The sequence below is a fragment of the Mastigoproctus giganteus genome, chromosome 2 (assembly GCF_048544385.1).
Source record: "Mastigoproctus giganteus isolate SK-2022 chromosome 2, ASM4854438v1, whole genome shotgun sequence".
Taxonomy (NCBI): domain Eukaryota; kingdom Metazoa; phylum Arthropoda; class Arachnida; order Uropygi; family Thelyphonidae; genus Mastigoproctus; species Mastigoproctus giganteus.
The window spans coordinates 33,563,850-33,589,993 of NC_143576.1; the positions used below are offsets into that span (position 1 = coordinate 33,563,850).

The 26,144-nt window shown below is 37.7% G+C and overlaps 1 protein-coding gene across 10 annotated transcripts in view; it reads left to right on the top strand.

Annotated features, from left to right (window-relative positions):
* LOC150089257 (semaphorin-2A-like) overlaps window positions 1-26,144 on the top strand; it is a 1,190,084-nt gene that overhangs the window by 1,060,763 nt on the left and 103,177 nt on the right. For all 10 annotated transcript variants that reach the window (XM_090388614.1, XM_090388640.1, XM_090388608.1 and 7 more), the window contains 2 exons: window positions 8,041-8,146; window positions 20,495-20,659. In XM_090388614.1, the coding sequence (XP_090244740.1) occupies window positions 8,041-8,146; window positions 20,495-20,659 (271 nt within the window). The remainder of the gene's footprint in view (window positions 1-8,040; window positions 8,147-20,494; window positions 20,660-26,144) is intronic.

Here is a 26,144-nt window from a genome sequence, read left to right on the forward strand (position 1 = left end):
ATACTTCAAATGCCACCTGTGGGGGTGTGGCCATCTTGGTCAGCTCAAAGATCCCGACCAAGCAAATTGTTTTGCAAACTGAAATTGAAGTTGTTGCTGCATGTTTGATAACCCAGATTGCATTAACACTAGTGTCAGTCTATCTCCCACCAAGTCATACCTTCTCTTACCAAGATCTTGAAAACCTACTAATGCAGTTACCTTTCCCTGTCTGTCTCTTGGGGGATTTCAAGGCTACCACCCCTTATGGGGATCGACAAAATTAGATACACATGGCTGCCTAATTGAAACCTTTCTGGATAAGCAAAACCTTACTGTTCTTAATACTGGTGCACCCACTCACATGCAATTACCAACTGGACAAACTTCTGCAATCGATCTATCAATATGTTCCCTGATTCTGTTTTCAATCATAGAATGGTCTGTTATGGATGAGCCCATGGGCAGTGACCATTTTCCAATTATTTGTGATCTGCTCACCGCACAACCACCATTAGCCAAACCCTGCAGGAAATGGAAGTTCTCTCAAGCAGATTGGGTCAAATTTCAATCAGTTGTCACCCTGGATGAGCAATATATATGAACACAGTCGATAGTTGAAGCCACAGATTATGGCTTCAATCTACTATCACAGCTAAATGTTCAATTCCATTGTTGAATCCCCAGTCCCGATGGCACCTTAACTATTGGGGAATGAAGACTGCACAAAAGCAAAGAAGTTAAAAAAATAAAGCATGGAATTTATTTTGTAGATCCCCAACCACAGCTAATCTTATCAACTACAGGAAGCTAAGGGCAAAAGCACGTCTCATTCAAAGGCAAGCCAAGAATTCTTGGATTGAGTTTGCATCTACCATAAACAGAAACACTAACTCCAGGTTAATATGGAAGAACATCAGGCAGATTTCTGAGAAATTTCCAACCACCCCTTCACCAATTCTTTCATGGAATGGGCAAGAACTCTCTGCTCCTGAGGACATAGCAAATGCCTTGGGCAAAACCTTTGCCCAAGTTTCAGCGGCATAAACTTATTCTCTGGATTTTATTTTCAGAAAATAAAAACCAAGACTGAACAATGAGCCATCAACTTTCAAACCTCAGTTTTCCTTCCGTATAAACAGCCTCTTCAATATCATGAACTTCTACACACCCTTAAAACAACACGCAACAGTGCCGCTGGGCCAGATGGAATATCTTATATCATGTTACAAAACCTTGGTGACAAAAATTTACAAATACTGCTGGTCTACTATAACCAAATATTTATGGAAAACATTTATCCCAGCTCTTGGCATAATGCCACAGTTCTTGCCTTTTTCAAACCTGGGAGAAGACCCAACCAGTCCGTACAATTACTGACCAATTTCCCTCTCCAGTTGCCTCGGTAAATTATTTGAAAAAATTATCCATAATAGACTTGTTTGGATCATCGAAACACAGCCCCTAATGAGTAATAATCAGCATGGCTTTCATAAGAACAGGTCCTCCTTTGATCTGATGATCAAGGCTGAGTCTGCAATTTGCAATGCCTTCGTAAAAAATGAACATCTTGTTATGGTTCCATAGACATAGAGAAGGCAATTGATACTACCTGGCGTCGTGGCATTCTCAGTGACTTCCATGCTCTTGGTCTATGAAGCAACCTTCCTATATTCATCAGGAACTTTCTCCAGAATTGTTCGTTTCAAGTTTGCTACCACAACTCGCTTTCTACGACATTTTTACAGGAAGGAGTGCCACAAGGCTCTGCACTGAGTGCAACCCTTTTTGCCCTTAAAATTGATTCCATCACAAAAGAACTTCCAATACAGTTGAGACCTATTTTTATGCAGATGATCTATCCATTTCTTGCCACTCTCAGAATATGAGATCCATTGAATGGAAATTGCAGATATCCTTGAATAAAGTCAAAAGGTGGGCAGGACTCAATGGCTATCGTCTATCACAGCAGAAAACTGTTGCAATCCACTTTTGTAATCAATGAAAAATGCATACAGATCCTGAACTTCAGATGTCAAACTTTACCATTCCAGTGATTAACAATATCAAATTCTTGGGATTTATCCTTGACAGAAAATTAAATTTCTTTGAGCACATTAAATCTGTGTGTACTTCCTGCCTCGAAAAACTGAACACACTAAGAGTTTTATCTGCTCTGTCTTGGGGAGCAAACCGTGCATCTTTGCTGCTTTTATATAGAGCATTGATCAGATCCCGACTGGATTATGGTGCTACACTGTATGATTCTGCTCGAAAGAGTACACCATGCTGGCTGGAACCTATACAGCATAGTGCATTGCAGATTGCACTTGGTGCTTTCAGGACATCTCCTACCCATAGTTTATATATTGAAGCTCACGAGCCCCCTCTTTACCTCTGCAGAAAAACATTACTACTTAAGTACACAGCTAAAATACAAAGTTGCTGTCCACATCCTATTGAGCCAGACCTGTTTAATCCTCCATTGCAAAATCTCTACAGAATAAAACCAAGTAAAATAAGACCAGCAGGCAGGCATACGCCTTATTGAATTAACACAGAGTTGGAATGATCCTAATGTCAACAGGTTACAAGTAATGAAATGCTCTCATCCACCTTGGACACCTCGATTAACTTGCGATACTTTTCTTCACAAGTGGGGAAAGAATCACCTACCGTCACTCAACGTGAAACAACTCCATGTAAGCCATATTCAGGAATATGCTAATTTATTGGCAATATATATACTGATGGCTCCAAATCACATTCAGCTGTTGGAGCAGCAGCAGCAGCAGTATTTCCCACTACAATCATTTCTGCTGCCCTTCTGCCTGAGTATAACAGCTTCTCTGCAGAACTTCATTCAATAAAATTAGCTTTAGAAAACCTGAATCTCTACCCATCTTTAAAATACATAGTATACACTGACTCTCTGAGCTGAATTACAGGAATACAAAACCTTTCTTACAAGGTTCATCCTATGTGAAAGATGCCTCTTATTAAAAATATTATCAGGAGGAATGCCATCAATCAGTGACCTTTTGAGCTCAATTACAGCAATACAAAACCTTTCTGACAAGGTTCATCCTATGTTTTTCATTATCTATTTAATCTATTTTTCATTTCACCTTTTAAAGAACACAAATGATCTGAATAATTCTTAAGATCATTCTCGGTGAGAGATTCATTGATTTCAGCTAACTCTTGCATACCATGAAATTGTTTTCTCATTAAATTTACTTTCAAATATTTCCAGTTTTTCAGTGAAGGCTTTTAATATGCATTGCAGTCTATCATCGTAATTAATTTCCCCTTGAAGTTGAAGTGAAGTGATACTTCATTAAATTTAAAACAATCCAAACCATATAGTTTAACCTATGTAAAAGAATCCTCACATGCTGTTCTTCATTATCAACACAGAATTTTCTGAAAAGGTGATTATATTTGCTATTTTATTAATGGTTTTAATAACTATACTGAGAGATTGATAAAGAACTGGACTAATATTTTTTGCAACCACATGATGCCGGTGCACAATGCAGTGTATTGAGAGAATTTCAGGACATACTTCCTTTAGATGAGTTATAAAACCTTTGTCTTCCAGCCATGGAGCTAGCACCATCAGTGGCACAGGATACCAAATTTTCCAATGGTACTTGTTTTTCATCATGCCATGTTTTTACAGCAGCAAAAGTAGATGCTCCAGTACAGTCAGTTTCTATAGATTTTACAAACATCTCTTCTTGCAATTTACAATCATCATCATCGAAATAACGAACGTATGCCATTAGAAGGGCCTACCAGTTTTTGCAATGATTTCTGCAATTTCATAAGACGCAATCATTCAATTGTCATTTGTTTTTGTGTTCTTAAATAAGGAAGTAACAGTGTTACGTTGCTCAAAATTATGTTTTAAATTTTTAAAATATTCGATATGTTTACCAACTTTATCGGGATGTTTCCATTTTAAGTTATCTAAAAGTCTTGATGGTTTCATAGCCCCATTTGAAAAGGAACTATTACACATAAGACACATAGGCCGTTTGAGTCAAATGGGCTTTAAATAAAACCATAAGCTAGATATTCATCCAGATACTGTCGACACTTTTTCTATTCAGAACTTGACATGATTGATGTTGGGTTGAATAACTACAAAGAATTAAATAATAAAATATAAACAATTTTTATTTAACTGTTATAGTCCATGTCACTCACGAAAGCACTGTGGATCAAAAATAAATAATTCCCACAAGGAAAGAATAAAACAACAGACTGAAACATTTCCTCTTCCCATCCAAGCTTCATATATTGACCAATGAAACAAAAGAATAAATAAATAAACCACACCCACAATGCCATGGAAAGGTGCAACCGCCAAGGATTGTGGAGATATTGCCTCTGAAAGTGTTTAGGCATTTAATCCTTATGAAAAGGTTGTTGAATTAAATCATGCCCACTATCTTCCTTTAATCAACATTTCTCACTCACTCCTAATATAATATACCTATATGTTAAAAATCAGTTGTCTCAAGAGAAAAGAAAACCCAATGAGAGAAATTAAATATTAAGGAATAAGATGTCATCGGGTAGGATTGAACTTTGGAGGGCCACAAACCATTGTAATAACCATGATTTTTTTGCGCCCAAAGACCAATTTTTCACCCCCATGAGGACGAGATTGCCCCCATTGAGAATTCCTGGTATATGATATAAACAGATTTGTGCATTACACAAGTGCATTACAGGCTCTGTCAATGATGAAATATGATCCTCATCCAGTTCTGTGCAGGGGTCAGCAGAAATTGCATTCTCTTATTGAATCTATATTTTACATCTGCTTCTGCTGGATCTCAGCCACATTGGGAAGATAGAAGCCACAAGTAGAAGGTAGATCTGGTAGATGCTGCAGCCAGACAGCACAATCCCAAAGAAATCACAGCCTGATGGTCCCATATACAGACTTCAGGCAAGTGATATGAAACATACTACATTCTCAATGGCAACAATCATGGCATGGACAGGGCACAAACAGTTATATCAGATTAGCCTATAATCTAAACATGGGAGTCTAGTCTGTGTAGGAACCATAGAGGAAGTTGTTCTTACTTGCCTCCACATAGGACATAGCCATCTTATATGTGTTTTTCTACTGAGGGTGGATTACCCTCCTATGTGCAAGGATTGTGACACCTTTTTAACAATTAAACATATTTTAACTGAATGTCCACATTTTAGACATGAATGGAGCATATCGTTTACCACTTTTAACCATCTGACTGAGCCCTGTACACTCAGTCATATACTATCTGACAATGCTGACAATGACCATGTGTCAGCTGTTATTTATTTTTTAAAAATTAATTAACTTGTTTCCTTCTATATAAAATATACTCTTTTATTATGTATACTTTTAACTGTATTTATATATTGCTTATTTTTTAGGATCTTTTTATATATGTATGGCAAACTCTTTCTTGACAAAGTGACCAATTTTAATGAGTCACCATAATCTTTTATCACCTCTCCATCTTTTACCAATTTTATTACTGTTTGTTATTAATTTACCATTGTTGGTGCATTATAGTCTAAGTTGCTGCGCCAGTAAACATTAAACAAACCAACCAACTGGTTAGAGACAATTGTAAGCCCATCATAAAGTGAAATAAGTAAGGTGCCGATTAACATGATCACAGGTTACTAGAATCAGTCACTTTAAAGAATTAAATTTCAAAAAAACTAATTCAAATCATTAAAATGCACTGCACTTTCATTGTTATAAGAATCAATTTTGAATGGCTTTTGTGATATTTTTTCTAAAGCACATTTCTGGAGGTCACAACCATAAAACAATAAAAACAATTTGCAGTTTCTGGTTTATTGGGCTTTTCTGTTAGTGCAGTTTATTATAAATGGGTAAACTAAATCTTGTTGCATTTGTGATAATACCAATAGCTGGAATTCTGTGGGTTTTTACATTTTTATGGTGAGACGTGTCTTGCCTTCACTGAAATCTTCTATCCTACCTATAAAAAAACATAAATATATTTTCAGAATCTTCTCTTCATTTCTGTTATTTAAGCTTCATAAACTTGTTACTCCGTATCTCACTTGCACATATCGTGAAAATTGTGTGTGTGCCATGTCCTTTGTTATTGATTGCTTACCTTTTTTATTGTTTTAAATTTTCAACCCAAAAAAAAAAAAAAAAAGTCAGTGAACAGAAATATCAGTTAGTTAGTATGTACATATTACAGTATAAATTAATTTTTATTTTATTAATTGGCAAGGTAATAAAGTGCAAATTTGTGCTTAATGTATCTTTACTTTTATAGCCTGTGGATAAATATTCCTCCTATTTTTGCTTATTAGAATTGCCATTTAATAGAATTAAAATTCAATTCACAAACTTGATCACAATAACTGGCACTTACTACATATAGTATAGTGAATGGTATTTTATTATGGAGAGTCCATCGTAACGTGATTTGATTGTACAGTGAACCAATCATAAAGTGGGGGTCCACTGTATTTTTAACTATCTGCATGAAACTTCACATAATTGGAGCAACCGCTTGATTGGACCAAAGTGCACTAGTTGCAATGTGTCCCAAATAATCAGAATTCACTGTACTGTATTATATTTCAGATACACTTGTCCAAGTGGCACATGTAATGATTTTTATTTGTAGATATATAAAAATGGAACTTGTTAAGAAAAGGTTTCCAATTCCTGTTTTTTATACGTTACTGCTTAGCAGTTTGTTTTTTAATAGGTTGTAGCATTTAAGAGGCCTTTTGTATCTGTCATATGTATATCATGCCAGACATTTTGGTTGTTTTCATTTAATAAGGTTTGGCAGACAGGAAAAGAAGAATGGAAATAACTTATCAGAAAATTGCTCTGATAGGAAATAAAATATGCTAACATTTAATTAGATGGGAAAGGCTCATTCTTTATTTAACCCTATATTAGTCACAGGAAAATGTAAAATTCCTCTGAGTCTGCAAAAATCAGCAAAAAAATAATTCAAAATTGAAATATATATATATATTTCAACCTTTCTGAACACAACTCTGAAAAATCCATGTTTTGTATTAAAAAACATAACTTTTATTAATTTTTGAAAGTTAAAATTCCCTTTAGACCTCTTGGAGACTGAATGTAAATATAAAAATCCCACCTTTCAACCTACACTTTGATTCAAGGAAAGTGCATTACTAACAATAGCACTTGCTGCATGAAACATGAAGTGCACACAGACAGTTTGATTTCACATGATGCATCAATGTCATGAAGCCAGTGAGCACTATTGACTGGAGGAAAAGCATGTGGCAGCAAAGCAAAATTACTATCAGTATCCCTTCATTACACGTGTCAATCAACACATGAATATAATTAGGTTTAACTTAATCATGAATTTTTACTAACTGTTTAACCCCAGGGGCTCACATCTGGTGAGTATGGACTTGGCACACCCAGGGTCCTGAGCTGGATATCATCATTCTTCTCTTTCTTGATGATTCCCTTCTACTTCTGACTCTTGTTTTCTCTCTCTCTCTCTCTCTCTCTCTCTCTTATGCTGCACCAGCCAAAAAAAAAAATTTTTTTTTTTTGGCTGGTGCACTATTGACTTTTTTTTTTTGGCTGGTGCAGCATAAGAGAGAGAGAGAGAGAGAGAGATTCAAGGAAGCCTCAGGCTTCCTTGCACCATATGAATTTCTAGAATTTTCTGCAAACCAATTTCTAGAATTTTCTGCAAACAATTCAAATAAACCATTTTCAACTGTGTTGACAGAATAGATGAAGCACAAAATGCTTCATATGAAATTTGTGAACTAATTTGAATTACATTTATTTTTATTGAGTTCAGGTACTATTCATAATTTTCAATTTTCAAAAATAAAATTGAACTTAGTACATGAATATGAAGGGTTGCATGAATTTATTATGTACAGGTAACTGTTTTTTTTTTTCTCTGGTTGTAAATGGAAATTTATTTTGCATTTAATTATAAATGCTAATGTGTTAATTTGAAAATAAAATAAATATTTAATTTATAGTCAAATCTCACTCATCTTGGTCCCACTGAGCACTTCCCTGGAATAGGAGAAGGAATAGCAAAATGTCCATTTGATCCTGATGATAATGCTACAGCAGCTTGGGTTGGTAAGTTTGCGAGTAGTTATACATATAAACTTTTAAATGATCAGTCTGTTTTTTGCTGAAATAATAATTTCAAAAGAGGTAACATTTTCAGTTAAGAGTGATATAATATTTTGTGATAATCAAAAAAAAAAAAAAGCAGAAATATATAAACAAATATTTTTACAGAGACATTGACTGGACCAACACTGTTATTATTTAAAATTTTTTTTTGGTTTAAAATTTTGCACGAATACAACAATAATGAGTATTGAGTTGGTAGTATAAAGATTTTTATAAATTTTAAAAATACAGTAGACTCTCGATTTTCCGAGATAGATGGTAAAAAACAAATCCCAGATAATCGATTTTCCAGTAAATCCAAAAATACAGAAGTCCCTGACATACATAAGAGATAAGTTCCAGGACTTCTTACTTCGTCGAGTTTTATGTAACTTGGGAATGGCTAATAACATATTGCTACTATATTATTATTGACAAATCTGAATTCAGCAAGATACTTGATTATTAGTTCAATTTTCTGATCCAAATCGATCGCTTTCCTTTTCTTGGTAGACTTACTAGTACCGCTGTCACTTATTCTCTTAGTCGGCACCATTGGTAATGGTCAAAATGAATTTTCTGTAAAGAACTTCACAGGGTTAAGGCAAAAACTCACTATTATCACCCCATGCAAGCTCACATTTTACTAAAGCACATTTCTGGAGGTCACTACCAAAAAACAATAAAAACAATTTGCACTTTCCATGTTATTGGGCTTTTCTGTTCATTCATTTAATTATAAACAATAGTAAACTCGTCTTATTGCATTTGCAAAAATACTGATAACTGCAAACATAACGAAACAGGCCTGATAACTGCACTGATAACTGCAATTCTGTGGATTCTTACGTTATGGTGTCCCCTTCACTGAAATCTTCAGTCACATAAAAAAAACCCATAAATAAATTGTAAGAATCTTCTCTTCTTTACTACTTTTTTGCTTGTTACGCCGTATCTCACTTGTGCAATTTGTGCAGGCCATGATCGTCATTATTGATTGCTTATTTTGTGTTATTTATTTTTTTTGTTTGTTTTAAATTTTACAACCCTTAAAAAAACAAAAAAAATTGAGTGAAAAAAATTTACATAAGTACAAAGTTGCATAAGTCAGGGACTAACTGTATCGAAAAATGTTCAACAACCTACATAAAAAATATGACGATAGGTAAAAAATTAAAAAACTTACCACATACTACTTGTGTGTCTGATACAATGCTTCCCTTTATTTTTTGCAATGTCCATATTAAATCCAATAGCATCCCTTTATTTTTTGTGATGTTGCGTATGGTTTGGTCACCAACATTATAATGGTTCATTATTAAAGATTTAACGGATGGACCATTTTCAAACTTTTGAATAATTTCAAGTTTTTGTTTAACTGAAAGCACAACCTCCTTTGCATTTATCCATCATTTTTCCGATTTCTAAACAAAAAAAAAAAATTATTTACAAAAAAAAAATTGACGTCCCTGACATAAATAACAAAACAAAAATTGTCTTTTTGTGGTGTGACAGAACACAACAATCACAATGCACTAAACATTTGGTCTCTCTTTTTTTTTTAGCGGAAGTTGCGAAGACAGCGGGGATTGCAAGATAATAGGTACATTAATCTATCTCCCAATGACGATTTATACTGCCGCTTCTTGTCTCTTATTTATGACTTGCAACTTAACCCCCCCCCCCCCAGCCTTTATCTTTATGCCAGCGAATGCCCCACACACAAAAACTTGATTATCCAAATTACCATTAGCCCATATTTTTGGCCTTCATTATGCAAGCGGAATCCCCCTCACATAATGATCATCAAAACGTATGATGGTGGATACATGTATCGCATATATATGGATCTGTCTGTATGTACGTGCATATAAAAGAGCGCTTGCGTTTTTTTTTTTTAGGTCCTAGCCACTGAAATCTCAGGAAATTAGGTGGCAGGACCTGCCAAAGTGAAACTAAAACTACTGGGTTCCTGGTCTGCCTCCACGGAATGAAGGTGGGGCAATGCTGGGCCTCAGCAGGGGTCCAGCAGCTAAACGACCAGATGAACAACAGTACATGACACTACACATATATAATATCCATATGCTTTGAAATCTCTGGCATTTCCAGCGAACTGGTACACCCACAATGAAAACTACACGGAGATGGGGGAAACCCCTAGTGTCGTCTGACACTAAATACACCTTACACCTTACGACTTGCAAAACATCTGTTTATACCTATTCTAGTTATTACTTGAATTTTATGATTTTTGGTTGGTTTTTTTTATTTGGAGTCTTGAAGTGTCCTGGTTAATCCGATCCCGGTAAATTGAGAGTCTGCTGTATATCTTTATGATCTGAGTTCTGTTTTTATTATCAGTTTAAAATGTTACACTTTATATTATTTGTATTGTATTTTTCAAGAAATATCATATAGTTATTCTGCTAGAATCATCAGCCATTTTCAATCCACTGAAGGCCTCTCCAGCAACTTTCCAGTTCCTGGAGGATGGTAACATCATTCCCAATATATCTTCTGTTAATGAGGATGAAGTTAATTTCATTAATTATTAATCCATTTGGGCTCTTCCATGTCCACTTTCTGTTCACCCTTTTCTTGAAAAAAGTGTTCATTACTGACATTCCTCAAAATTCTGCAAATTCCACAAGTCTTTCACCTCTTTCATTTCTTTCACTAAATCCAAAATTTGTATAGTTTCCCTTTCTGTGCTGTTTTGTCTCTTTCCAACATTGAAGTCATCCATAATGATAGCATAGTGGGTTTTATGCTCATCTAGAAGTCTCTCAATTTCGGTGTACATTTCTTCAATCTCTTCATCATCATGGCTTGACGTTGGTGCATAAATCATTATAACCTTTAGCATGTACCTCTACATTCCTCTGGAATATAATTAAGGAAACATAAAAAGGGATGTTTAATAGCAAAACTTGAAGTCATCCATAATGATAGCATAGTGGATTTTATGCTCATCTAGAAGTCTCTCAATTTCGGTGTACATTTCTTCAATCTCTTCATCATCATGGCTTGACGTTGGTGCATAAATCATTATAACCTTTAGCATGTACCTCTACATTCCTCTGGAATATAATTAGTATTAGTATTTAGTATTAGTATTAGTAACGGCCGTATGGTGCAAGAAAGCCTATGGCTTATGCTGCACCAGCCAAAAAAAAAAAAAAAAAAAATCCGAACAAAACAATGATAAAAACAAAAATTAAATAAATAAATAATAATAATTAATAAATAAATAAAAATAATAAAATGAAATTAAAAATTAAATAAAAAGGAAATTAATCCTATCATCCTATGCGCTTCCCTTACCCGAAAGTACTATCCAGATGACCTTTGAATTTCCCCAAACTGTCGGCCTCTACCACCCATGAAGGCAACTTATTCCAGTAATTTATAACTCGCTGGCTAAAATAAAACTTCCTGCAGTCCAATCTAAACATTTCCCCGCGTAACTTGAATTTATGTCCCCTAGTTCTAGCATCATTTATAATCTTGAAAATTTTGTCCTCATTCATTTTACTGATGCCTCTCAGAGCCTTAAACACCTCAATCAAATCTCCACTGAAATCTCAGGAAATTAGGTGGCAGGACCTGCCAAAGTGAAACTAAAACTACTGGGTTCCTGGTCTGCCTCCACGGAATGAAGGTGGGGCAATGCTGGGCCTCAGCAGGGGTCCAGCAGCTAAACGACCAGATGAACAACAGTACATGACACTACACATATATAATATCCATATGCTTTGAAATCTCTGGCATTTCCAGCGAACTGGTACACCCACAATGAAAACTACACGGAGATGGGGGAAACCCCTAGTGTCGTCTGACACTAAATACACCTTGCGTTTGTATTGGTGTCTAGTTTCCAAACTCTGCAACCCACATATTCGAAGTCTTTCTTCATAAGGACGCCCTTTTGCCGATCTCACCAGGCGAGTTACCCTTCTTTGCACCCTTTCAAGAAGCTCGATGTCTTTCTTTAGGTGCGGTCTCCATACTTGAACACAGTATTCCAAGTGTGGTTTAACATAGGCCTTATATAATGGGATTATCACGTCCCTATCTCTACTTGCAAAAGTTCGATAGATCATCGAAAGGACACCATGGGCCTTCCTTGCAACCTGTTTACAATGCTCAGAGAATTTCATGTCTGACCGTATCGTAACACCCAAGTCCCTTTCCTCCAGTACTGGGTTTAGTTGAACTCCACCAAGTGAATAAGTTTTTTTGGGATTACTGTTTCCCAGGTGTAATACCTTACACTTTGTTGGATTAAAGCACAGCTGCCATTTTTCTGACCATTCTTGAAGTCTAGGTCTCTCTGAAGAAGCTCAGCTTGACAGTGATCATTAACTACTCTACCAATTTTAACATCATCTGCAAATTTAGACATCACGCCCTCTATCCCTTCATCAATGTCGTTTATGAAAATTAAAAACAACAGTGGTCCTAATACTGATCCTTGGGGAACCCCACTTCTTACATCAACCCAATCTGAGGAATAGCCATTTATCACAACCCTCTGCCTCCTGCCCTGAAGCCATCCTTCTATCCATCTAAGGATTTTCCCAGTGATTCCAACCTGTTCCAGCTTATAAAGCAACCGCTCATGTGGGACTGAGTCAAAAGCTTTGCTGAAATCTAAATAAACAATGTCGAAATTATTCCCTAAATCCAGCTCGTGAGTGACCCTTTCGAAATAGCGAACCAGATTTGTTAAACATGATTTTCCCTTTACAAAACCATGCTGAGTATCCTTGAGAATTTCAATTCTATCCAAATGATCCTGAATTCCACCCTTGATCAATGCCTCCATGATTTTCCCTACTACTGAAGTCAGACTGACAGGTCGATAATTTCCCACTTCACTTTTAGAGCCACCCTTATGTATGGGAGATACATTTGCACTTTTCCAATCCAAGGGAATCTCCCCAGAGTCTAGTGATGCACGCATAACCAGCCTCAGTGGTTCAATGCACTCGCTTGCCGCCTCTCTCAAGATTATAGGGTATATTCCATCAACTCCAGGAGCCTTACTAGTCTGTAGGCTTGAAAGTTTTTTCATTAAATAATCTTGCGAAATTTCAATATCATTAATTACATATTTTTTAACTTCGCTCCCACAATTTCCCATTGCCACAAAAGGCTTTTCATTTGTAAATATCGATGCAATTAAGGAAACATAAAAAGGGATGTTTAATAGCAAAACCTAATGCTCTATTCGTTTCATGCAACTTCAGGGTAGAACCATATTTGGGTTCCCCAGCCACCTGCTTCAAACATATGGCAGTGAAAAGTGTCTGCTGTCTCTCAGAACTCCACGGGATAAACTGTGTGTGAACCAGCATACAGATTACACAGCAGCTGAAGTGTTAAGCATAAGACTACAGGTGGTTTTAGTAAATTACAGCCTGTCGATAAACCAAGTAGCTCTTTCAAAAACTGTCAACCACCTCATCATTAGCATTAGTAGTGACATACGATGCAAGAAAGCAAGCTTATGCAGCATCAGCCAAAAAAAAAAAAAAAAACTCCCATTTCACCCCTCCATTCGTCCCAAGTGCCTATCCAGCTAATCCTTAAATTTATTTAGGCTCTACAACTGTCTTTTCTCAGTTTGAATCTATGCCCCTTCAGGTTCTTAATCTGAGCAAGAGGAAGAAGAATCCCATCAGCATTCAGCTTGCTCATTCCATTCAAGGCCTTATACACCTCAATCAGATCACCTTGCAGGTGCTTACTCTCCAGGCGCTGCAATTTGCAGAACTTAAGCCTTTCTTGGTAAGAGCACCCCCTTGTTCCCCTCACCAATCTTGTAGTCCTTCTTTGTACCCATTCTAGCAATTAACATCGTTCCTAAAATGAGGCCTCCAGACCTGTACACAGTACTCTAGGTGTGTACTGACCATTGCCTTGTACAGTGGGATAATCACCTCTCTGTCCTTGCTAGCCAAATTCTTATATATCATTGACAAGACTCCATGACCTGCCCTGGCAGCCCATCTGCACTACTCAGTAAACTTCATATTTGACTGCACAATTACCACCAGGTCTTTTTTGCTTTCCACTTCCTTGAGTGTAGTACCACACAGTTGGTACATTTCTCTTGGGTTATTGCTGCCCATATGCAGTACTTTGCATTTGCCAATGTTAAACTTCAGTTGCCACTTCTCAGCCCATTTGCCAACCTAATCTAGATCCATTTGAGGTAGCATACTGTCTTTGCTGTCGTTAACAACCCTGCCAACCTTTGTATCATCTGCAAAAACTTGGACATTAATCCTGATATAACTTCATCAATATCATTGGTGAATACACAAAACAAAAATGGGCCCAGCACTGAACTCTGGGAAACTCCACAAAGAGCAGTGTCCATTGATTACCACTCTCTGTCGTCTTCCACTTAACCATCCCTTTATCCATTGTAGCAACTTACCTCCAATGCCATATCTCTCCAATTTGTGCAGCAGTCTTCCACGTGCAACATATCAAAAGCTTTCATGAAATCCAAGTATATGATATCAAAATTATTTTTGGCATTCAGTTCCTTTGTGCATATTATCTTAAGTGGGGGGGGATGCCAACCAGGCTTTTGAATTTTTTTTTAGAAAGCCTCCTGCTTTCTTTTTCTTTAAATTAAAATTTTTGGTTGGGGGGCATATGTACCCTCTGCCCACTGCTGAATATGCCCCTGCTATGTCTTAACTATTACTGCAGTCTTCTCTAGATGATCCTGCAATACTTCTTTAACCAGTGACTCCATTATTTTCCCCAGAACACAAGTTAAACTAACAGGTCTATATTTATTTGTGTCACCTTTTGAATCCCCCTTTGTGAATTGGTGATACATTTGTACACTTCCAGTCCATGGGGACCTCCCTTGAGTCCAAGGAAGCTCTCATAATTATGCTAAGGGTTAGCGTACTTCCATTGCTGCCTCCTTTAATATAACTGGATAGATCCCGTCCACCCCAGGTGCCTTCCTTATTTTTAACTTCAACAATTTCTCCTCCACTTTGCTCTCAGTTATTACAAAATCACTTAACTCCCTGTTAGAGTTTGATAAACTTCTAGCATTCCCCTCATTGAATAACTCCTCATGTATGAATGTAGATGCAAAATACTCATTCAGTTTATCAGCTACCTGAGCATGATCATCAATAGTCGAACCATCTATGTTAAGTGGTCCAACCTGATTCATCCCCTTCCTTCTAGAGTTTACATGAGTAAAGAACTCTTTGCTGTTTTTCTTTGCATTCTTTGCCAAAGATTTCTCATAATTTGTCTTCAGCTGCCTAACCTCCTTTGTGACTTGGTTACAGCAAGCTTATATCTGCCATAGGCTTCTGTGTCACCTGATAATTTATATGCATTCCATACATTTTTCTTCTCTGCCACAAGCCTCGTTAATTCATCTGACATCCATTTAGGCCTGAACCTTGAACAGTATTTCTTAGTTGGAATGAAAAGCCTAGTAGCCTCCAAAATTAAGTCCCTGAAGGCTTCCCATTTAGAATTCAACATTGGTAACATCATCAGTTGATCCCACTGTACAGAATTTAAAAACTGTCTGAGACCCCTGTAGTCACCTTTACAAAAGCAAAAGCCCTTCCCTTTAGCCTTGATGGTAGTTACCTCTGAGTAAATCCCACTTCAGCACACTGTGATCACTGCCACCTAGTGGTTCATTTATCTGCAGATTATTGATGCATGAAGAATCACTACTGATAATCAGATCAAGAGTATTACTCCCTCTAGTTGCTTCCCTAACATGCTGATGCAGAAAACAATCATCCAATAAATCCACAAAAATCTTGCTAGTGTGCGAGTGACCAATCCACAAGTTCCAGTCAATATCTGGAAAGTTAAAATCCCCCATTATAAGACATTCTGATTTACTGGCCCACTTTATTTCTCTGCACAATTGCTCATTATACTCATCAGATTCATTAGGCCTATAGCACACACCTACTCTCATTTTTCCTTTCTCAGTGCTTATGTCACACCAAACAGACTCAACGTTCCATTGTTCACCAACATCAGTTGGATTCACTTCCTTAGATTTTGTGTGTTTCTTAACTAACTGCATAACTCCTCCTCCCTTCCTGTCCTGTCTATCCTTTCTGTACACATTGTACTCCCCAATTTCCAATTCTGCACTGCTTATATCTGTGTGACACTACGTCTCTGATATTCCAACAATATCTGCCTTTGATGTTTTGACTAGCACTTCAAGCTCATCAAATTTATTAACTGTACTCCTAGCATTGGTGTACATGCAAGTATACATGCACTTGTGTCTACTCTTAGTTACCCTAACACAGCCCATGTATTTATTTGTTCCACTATGACTCCCAATAGTCCTGGAAATCTCCATTGCCTTGCTTTGCATGTTGCTGCTCATTCTAATAGAAGCAGTGCAAGAATCCCTTTTGCCTCTGCCTGCTGCCACTGTTTAGTCTTTTTAACCCCCCCCCCCAAGCTAGCAGTTTTCTGACCCATCTAACACTGCCTCAATAGCACCAGCAAATATTCTCATGAGCTGTCCTGGCAACCTGTGTGCACTACTCAAAGAACATATCCAACTGAATAGCCAACCCCCAAGATCTCTTTCTGTTTCCACTACCCTGAGTTTAGTACCACATAGTTAGTACATTAATCTGGGATTACTGCTACCCATATGCAGTACCTTGCATTTGTAAATGTTAAATTTCAGTTACCATTTCTCAGACAATCTCCCTAATTTTTGTAGATTTTGTTTCAATAGTATAACCTGCTTACCATCATTAATCACTCTAGACACATTTGGATTACAGATAGTGAGATGGTTCATTTAGTTGCAAAAAGACCTGTTCAGCTGTAAAGCCTAGTAGCTTATCTTGGAAGCTACTAGGCTTTACATACCAACTAAGAAATATTGTTCAAGGTTTAGGCCTAAATGGATGTCATGTGAACTGATGAGGCATATGCCAGAGAAGAAACATGCATGGGATAACATACAAATTAACACACGACACAGAAGCCTATGATAGATACAAGTTGATCTGTAACCAAGTTACAAAGGAGGTTAGGCAGGCGAAGGCAGATTACGAGAAATCTTTGGCAAGGGATGCAAAGAAAAACAGCAAAGAGTTCTTTACTTATGTAAACTCTAGAAGGAAGGGGATGAATCAGATTGGTCCACTTGATATCGATGGGTCAACTGTTGATGATCCTGCTCAGGTAGCTAACAAACTAAATGAATATTTTGCATCGACATTCACACATGAGCAGTTATTTAGCGAGGGGAAAGCCAGAGGTGTATTCAACTCTAGCAGTAAGCTAGAGAATCTTGTAATAACTGAGAGTAAAGTGGAGGAGAAATTGTTGAAGATAAACACAAGAAAGGCACCCAGGGTGGATGGGATCTATCCAGTTATATTAAAGGAGCCAGCAGAGGAAGTAAGCAAACCCTTAGCCATAATTATGAGAGCTTCCTTGGACTCAGGGGAGGTACCCACAGACTGGAGATGTGCAAATGTCATCCCAAATCACAAAGGAGGATCAAAGGTTGACACAAGTAATTATAGACCTGTGAGTTTAACTTCTGTTCCAGGAAAATTAATGGAGGCACTAGTTAAAGAAGCACTGCAGGATCATTTAGACAAGACTTCAGCTATAGCTCGGGCACAGCATGGTTTTGTTAAGGGGAAGTCTTGCCTGACCAATTTTATTGGATACTATGATGCAGTCACAAAGGAACTGGATGCAGGGAATAACTTTGATATTATATACTTGGATCTTAGAAAGGCTTTTGATACTGTTGCACATGGAAGACTGCTGCACAAATTGGAGCAGTGTCGCATTGGAGGCAAATTGCTGCTGTGGATAAAGGGGTGGCTGAGGGGGAGAAGACAAAGAGTGGTAATCAACGGACACTGCTCGTCGTGAACTAATGTTATTAGTGGAGTCCCTCAGGGCTCAGTGTTGGGTCCATTATTGTTTTCTGTATTCATAAATGATATTGATGAGGGTATACCAAGCTTAATGTCAAAGTTTGCAGACGATACAAAGGTAGGCAGGGTTGTCAAGGACACTACTGACACTATGCTGCTGCAACAGGATCTGGAAAGGTTGAGCAGATGGGCTGAGAGGTGGCAAATGAAGTTGACAAATGTAAAGTACTACACATGGGAAACAGCAACCCCAGAGCAACGTATCAACTCTGTGGTACTACACTGACAGTGGTAGAGAATGAAAGGGACCTGGGGGTGGTTGTGCAGGCAGATATGAAGTTCTCCGAGCAGTGCAGACGGGCTGCAAGAGTAGCTCATGGTGTATTGTCAATGATATATAGGAATTTTTCTAGCAAGGATAAGGAGGTGATTATTCCCTTGTATAAGGCAATGGTCAGGCCACACCTAGAGTACTGTATACAGGTCTGGAGGCCTCATTTCAAGAAGGATGTAGAGCTGCCGGAACGAGTACAGAGAAGGGCAACAAGATTAGTGAATGGAACAAAGGGGTGCTCTTACGAAGAAAGGCTTAAGTTTTGCAAATTACAGTGTCTGGAGACTAGGCACCAGCGAGGTGATCTCATAGAGGTGTATAAAGCCTTGAATGGTTTAAGCACGCTCAATGCTGATGGGATTCTTCCTCTCCCTCAAAATAATCACCTGAGAGGGCATAAATTCAAATTGAGGAAAGACAGGTGTAGGATAGGCGTGCGGAAATTTGCCTTTAGTCAGCGGGTGGTTGGTTGGTGGAACAGACTTCCATCCCTTGTCGTGGAAGTTGATAGCCTAAATAAGTTTAAGGCTCAGCTGGACAGGTATTTTGAACGAACAGAGGGGTGAAGTGGAAGTGGTTTTTTTTTTTTTTTTGGCTGATACTGCATAAGCTTGCTTTCTTGCATCAAATGCCTCTACTAATGCTAATGCTAATGCCTCTGCCTGCAGCCACTGTTTAGTCTGTGTATCCCCCCCCCCCAAGCTAGCAGTTTTCTGACCCACCTAAAACTACCTTAATAGCACCAGCAAATATTCTCATGAGCTGTCCTGGCAACCTGTGTGCACTACTCAGAGAACATATCCAACTGAATAGCCAACCACCAAGATCTCTTTCTGTTTCCACTACCCTGAGTTTAGTACCACATAGTTGGTACATTAATCTGGGATTACTGCTACCCATATGCAGTACCTTGCATTTGTAAATGTTAAATTTCAGTTACCATTTCTCAGTCAATCTCCCTAATTTTTGTAGATTTTGTTTCAATAGTATATCCTGATTACCATCATTAATCACTCTAGACACACACATTGGGATTACAGATAATGAGATGGTTGATTTAGTTGCAAAAAGACCTGTTCATCCAGTTGCTAATGCCTTCTTAATTCCATATACAGACTACAGGCCAGTAATTCAGTATTGCTGCCTGAGACAATGGAAAATTAACTGTTCCCAGTCTAGCAAGAACAAAGTGGGAGCAAACTGTGTGAGATAAAATCGTGGACTACAAGGTTAATTGTACAACAAGAGATAGCAAATACCAAAGAGGATGAGCAAAGAGGTAGTCCTATCTAGGCTATAGATAGGATATGTACATATATTACCCACTCTTATTTTTTCTGAGCAGAAGATCCATCACAGTGCCAAAATTCAAGCCTGTTTAAACTATTAAGCACATTCTTTTAGAATGGCAAAGCTTTGAAAGTTAACATCAGCAAGCATTTATAAACTTTTAAAGAATATATGAACCTATTATTCTCATGGAGTTATTTTGGGTTGACAGATCATATGCAGCGTTTTTTTTTTTTTTTTTTTTTTTTGCTTTTCTGCAAATGATAAATTGCTTTCATAAATGTTTAATACAATTATACAAAATCATAAAATTGTCCATATAAGGATAGATCTGATACTACAGATCCTAAATATCAAGTGACCTTCCGTCTTTTATAAATGGAATATTTTTAAATCTCGGATATGGCCTCTGCTGCCCATATGCTGTTAAATTCAAAACCAACCAGCAAACTCCAAACTAGAGTAGCACATCCCAGCCATAATGTCACATGCGCATAAAGGAAACTCAAAATGCATGGCATTTAATTAAACTTTTCTAAATTAAAAAGTAAAAACTTAAATTAAAACGTTCTAAATTGTTCATCTAAATTTAAAATTATCTGTCTTCTCTTTATCTTTGTAAACTTTTTAGAACAGTTATCTCCTGTTAAATGTTATCGCTTGTTGCAAATACAGTGCAGTATTTTCTCCCATATAAATATATCATTTATTATTATTATTTTTTTTTTCCTTCAGAACATGGGAACCCTGGTGGCTTGCCTGGTCTCTACAGTGGCACAGTAGCAGAGTTTACTAAAGCAGATACTGTGATCTTCCGTACCAATTTATACAATTTAACCACAGGCCAGAGTGTTCATCCATTTAAAAGGACCATCAAATACGACTCCAAGTGGCTGGACAGTAAGTTGGTAATTTTAATATTTACACCATTATATTTTACAGTAATTTCTTGGTTTACAAGCGTCCAGTTTATGAATTTTCAATCTTAGGAACAAAATTTTTGATGCTGGACATTAAATTTATGAATGCATATCTCAGTGTTATGGACTTTGCTATAACTTTACAAAGCATCACCTTTTGAAAGTAAAATGAGAAAGAATGAACTATTTTCGGCTTTATTTTTTGTATTGTATTTAACGTGCTTACAATTTAAAGTTTACTTACATGCAGTTAAATAGATCATGGGGTGGAACATTATGAGAAATATATATTTAAAAATTTAATTCTGATGAAGCACACTATTAAGGATATGCGGTGAAAGTAAAAATTACCTATAGTATCTCCTTTTAGATAAATGTGATTTCTGTTTAGAATAGTTTTAGCTTAGGGGAAAAATTATAGAATAGTTTAGCTTAGGAGAAATTGTGTGCTATTCTTTCCAAATTCATTTCTCATATTGATGTGTAAATAAGCAGCTTGTTGATAATTTTATTTCAGCTATACGGTAGAGCCCACTCATACGGTGGGTTAGGTTCCAGACCCTCGCCAAAAAGCAAAAATTGTCAAAACGTGGAACATAAGTCTTTTTTTTTTTTTTTTTTTATTGCGAATGCATATACCTAATAACATGTTTACCATATTATATGCTGTAAGCAGACTGAATCACTGACAATAAAATGGCACCTGACGCCCTTCTCAGACTCGGCTGCTGAGTGCATCATGCTGATAAACGGTGAAAAAGTGGAACAAGTGTCAAACATAATGAACATTGATATAATTGAAAACCACCATATTAGCGGAATTGTTGTTGTTGTTGGAGTGGGATTTATTGGCGCAAGGGCTGCTATGACCATATTGCGCCTGTTGCTTTGGGAGTGTTTGTCTATATAGGAAAGGAGACTATTCTAGAAGTGATTGTATGCGTTGATCATTTTTAGAAAAGTGAACAGTTCTGATAAGGTGGCATCATTTCGAGGTATGTGGCTTAGTTGCAGAGGTTTTTGTGAGCTAATTAAAGATCTGAAGCATGCGATTCTAGCTGAATGATAATGTGCACATTCAATGATAATATGTTTTACAGTAAGTATGGAACTACAATGCGGGCAAAGTGGAGGATCTTCTCCTAGCAGTAGAAATAGGTGTGTAAGATGTGTATGGCCAATTCGTGCTCTTGCCAGCACGACCTCTTCCTGCCTGTTTGATCGGGAACTGGATCTCCACAGCTGTGGATTGTGTTTCATTTCAAGAAGTTTGTTACCTGTTTGATTATGCCACATTTCAGACCACATCTCAGTACATATCCACCGTATGACTGGTTTATAATCAGAAAAAGGAACAGGGATGGAATCGAAGCAAGTGGGGTGTTTTGCTGTTTCATCTGCACGCTCATTTCCTGGAATTCCAACGTGGCTCGGTATCCAACAAAAAGTGACAGTCCGCTTATTTTTGTTGAGTTGGCATAACTGTGATCTGATTTGTGAGAGGAATGGATGCAAATGTTGTGATTTGTTCTGTAGGGCATTCACCGCACTTAAAGAGTCTGTATATATTATTACTTGGGTGTTTGGAACATCGTTAAGGAGTTTTAAAGCCATTTTGATTGCGTATAGTTCGGCCGTAAAAACACTGCATTCAAGTGGTAATTGGACAGAGACAGTGCATGTAGGACTCATTACTGCAGCTCCCACGGATACATCACTTTTGGAGCCGTCCGTGTATATCTGAAGACTGTGAGCATTGGTCAATGCGTGATTCACATGTAGTTGTCTAAGATTGTGGTTCGATAAGGAGTGTTTTCCGCACTGAAGAAAATAGTCGTCGCAATGAGGTATATACATTGCCCATGGTGCTTGTACTGCGTCCGTAGCTTGAAAGATATTTCCAAGATAGATGTTCCAATTTTGAGTTACCTCTTGTAGCCGAATAGAATAGAATAGAATCTTTAATTGCAGCAATGATAGACATACAATTAGTCCCGTCACGGCATGGTGGTGCCAGGGGTTAACAAAACATATTTACAAAAGAGATACACATGAGAAAAAAGATAAATCAGATTATTAACAAAGCACAGTTTTACATTTTCAGTTCGACGAGGATACCCTTCCTGTATTTTTTATTATTGACCACTTCTTGGAGGTCCCCGTCGATGGCTTGCAGTGAGGGCAGCATTTGCTTTGGCAGGAATCTGTCAGTTAGTACTAGCCGGTTACGGTTTGCTAGCAGCTGTGCTGAAGACCGGAGATAAGGGGAAGGAATGCGCCAAGAGCAGTGATCCCAGAAGTTCGGCTCTGTAATTTTACCGGTGGCCATCTTGATGGTGAACAGCAGCCTTCTTTCTGCGATGTAGGACTGGAGCCTGCGTAGTTGAAGAGCTTCTGCTAACTGCGTTGATCTGAGAGCTGGGGGAAGGTGGAGTTTGCTGTTGGCCCATTTTAGAAGCCAGAATACCAGCAGGTTTGTTTTCGTTGGGTTTATTTCTATATAAGTTTTCCCACTGAGGTTCAAAAAGATATGTCCAGATGGGATGAGACGGGTGACTACGTAATTTGACTGCATAACTAAGAAGCAATACTTTTCTCCTAAGATGTAGTGGAGGTTCATTGGCATCTATGTACATACTTTGCACTGGGGATGTCTTAAAGGCCCCTAAGGCAATCCTGAGAGCACTATGCTGGACCAGATTGAGCCAAGCCAATGCTGTCTTTCGTGCAGAATCATAAACTGGGGCTCCATAATCTAGACGAGATCTTATTAAGGTTCGATATAGATGTAGAAGAGTGAAGCAATCGGCTCCCCATGTCATGGAAGAGATAACTTTGAAGATATTAATCTTTTTCATGCACTGAGTTCGTATTTGTCGTGTATGTGCCTGAAAGGTAAGTTTGGTGTCAAGTATAAGGCCCAAGAACCGGATACTTTTGCTAAGTGGTATTTTTTAGGTTCCTAATGTTAGCTCTGGATCTGGATGGAGCTGACGCTTTTTGCAAAAATGGATAGCAGTTGTTTTTGTTGCAGAGAGACGATAGCCATTGCGGGATGCCCATGACTCTATTTTGTTTATCGAGAGCTGCAACTGCCGCTCAATGGAGCGCATGCTTTGTGAATGATAGGATATAGTAAGGTCATCTGCATATAAATAGGTGTCAACATTAGCCGGAATATTTTCTGTTGCATTATTTAGCCTAACTGCAAAGAGCGTTGCACTTAGAACTGATCCTTGTGGGACCCCTTCTTCTTGGACATATGTACGGGAGAGTGAATTGCAGTAACGCACTTGAAAGGTCCTGTTTTCTAGAAAACTCTGTATGATAAGGGGTAGCTGACCCCGGAGCCCTGTGGCATACAGATTTTGAAGTATGCCGTAGCGCCAGGTGGTATCAAAGGCTTTTTCAATATCCAAGCAAATCATGACTAGATGTTCTTTACAGATAAAAGCATTGCGTATGTTGGATTCTGCCTTGACCATAAGGTCTAGAGTTGACCGATTTTTCCGAAATCCGTACTGGTTCTTATTCATCACCGAATGAGATTCTAGATACCATACTAAACGGGCGTGGATCATTTTTTCTAGTGTCTTACCAAGGCAACTGCTGAGAGATATTGGCCGATAGTTTTGTGGATCTGATTGATCCTTTCCAGGTTTAGCAAAGGCTAGAACTATTGAGTGACACCAAGAAAGAGGAAAGTAGCCATCTGAGAATATCCGGTTGAAGTATATTAGTAATGAATTCAAAGCTTGTTTGTTTAAATGCTTAAGCATTATATAGTATATCCTATCAGGCCCTGGTGCACTACCACCCGACCTATTTAGACAGCTCTCTAGTTCAAATGGTGTAAAAGGTCGATTATATGGAGGAGATGCCCTTGTATTGAAGTTCAGGTTATGCTTTTCTGCTTTAGCTTTTAGCTGTTTAAAAGTAGACTCATATGCTGATGCTGCAGAGATTTGGAAAAAGCAATCTGCCAGGGCATTTGCAATTTCTGTTGGAGAGGAGAAGTCTTTACCTTTCCAGCTTATAATGGGCATTGATTCGGAGAACAGTTTACCATTCAGCTTTTTGATTTTATTCCAGATTTTTATAATCTCTGTATTTTTAGTAATAGTGGAAGCGAACCGGATCCAGGAGTCTTTTTTTGCTTTTTTCTGCACATAACGTGCCTTTGCTTTAAGTTTCTTAAAATTAATCAGGTTTTCAGTTGTTGGGTACTTGCGAAATCGATTCCATGCTTTATTCTTTTCTTTTTTAGCATCACGGCATGCATCATTCCACCAGATATTGGCATGTCTGCGAGGACCGGCTGTGATTTTTGGTATAGCACAGGTTGCAGCTGTTATTATCTGTGCAGTAATGTGATCGGTAACTTTATCTATGGACTGGCTTTTGATGACTTCATTATCAAAGGAAATTGAATCTGTGAACTTGTTCCAATCTGCTTTTGAAAATTTCCATTTTATGCGGCTGGCTATATGTGTGGTTCTGTTTGTTTGCAATTTGCAAATAATTGGGTAATGGTCACTGTTTAGTGGGTTACTTGAAACTATCCACTGAATGATTGGGAATAGTTTTGGGGAACATACTGATAAGTCTATGGCAGTAGATACTCCAGTGGGAAAATGAATATAAGTGTCAGCACCAGTGTTTAATAATGTGAGATTCTGGCTGTCAAGAACTGTTTCAATAAGTTTTCCTCGTTTGTCTATCTGGGGAGATCCCCACATTGAAATCTCCTAGTAGAATGAAAGGAGATGGAAGCTGCTTTATAAGGTCCTCCAGTTCTTTCGCAGTGAATTCTTTGTTTGGGGAAAGGTATACAGAGACAATGGTTAAAGTAAAATTTAAAACAATACGTACGGCTACGGCTTCTAATGTGGTCTGTAGGGAGATCTGTTTTGTAGGAACTTTGTTGTCAACTAGTATGACTACGCCTCCTCTGGTTGAGTTAGTATTGCTTCTCTCTTGTTGATAGATACTATAATTTTTAATTACTGGAGTCACCTGCGGGGTTAGATTGGTTTCTTGCAAGCAGAGCCTGATTGGACTGTGCTGTTTGATTAGGTCATAAATATCAAATATATTGCTTCGTAGACCTCTACAGTTCCACTGTATAATATTCTGCATTATTTATACAGTTTATATAGTTTTTGGGATTGGGTATGGTTCTGTCTGTTTTTTATATCCAACCTGCTTGTGTCGTTCTGGTTTCATCTTTTCTTTTCTTGGGAAGCTAGGATGCCCAAGGTCCATATCATCTTCTGCATGTAAATCTAATATTGTCTCATCATGCAGGGTACCAGCATCTGTGTCCATATTTCCTGAGCATGGTTGTTGTGCAATATTTGGGGATGATGCTTTCAATTTCACAGTTTCTGGTAGATTATCAGTTGCAGTTGGTGGGACTGTTAGAGGAGTATTGTTAGCACAAGTCACTTTACATTGTTCTGTAG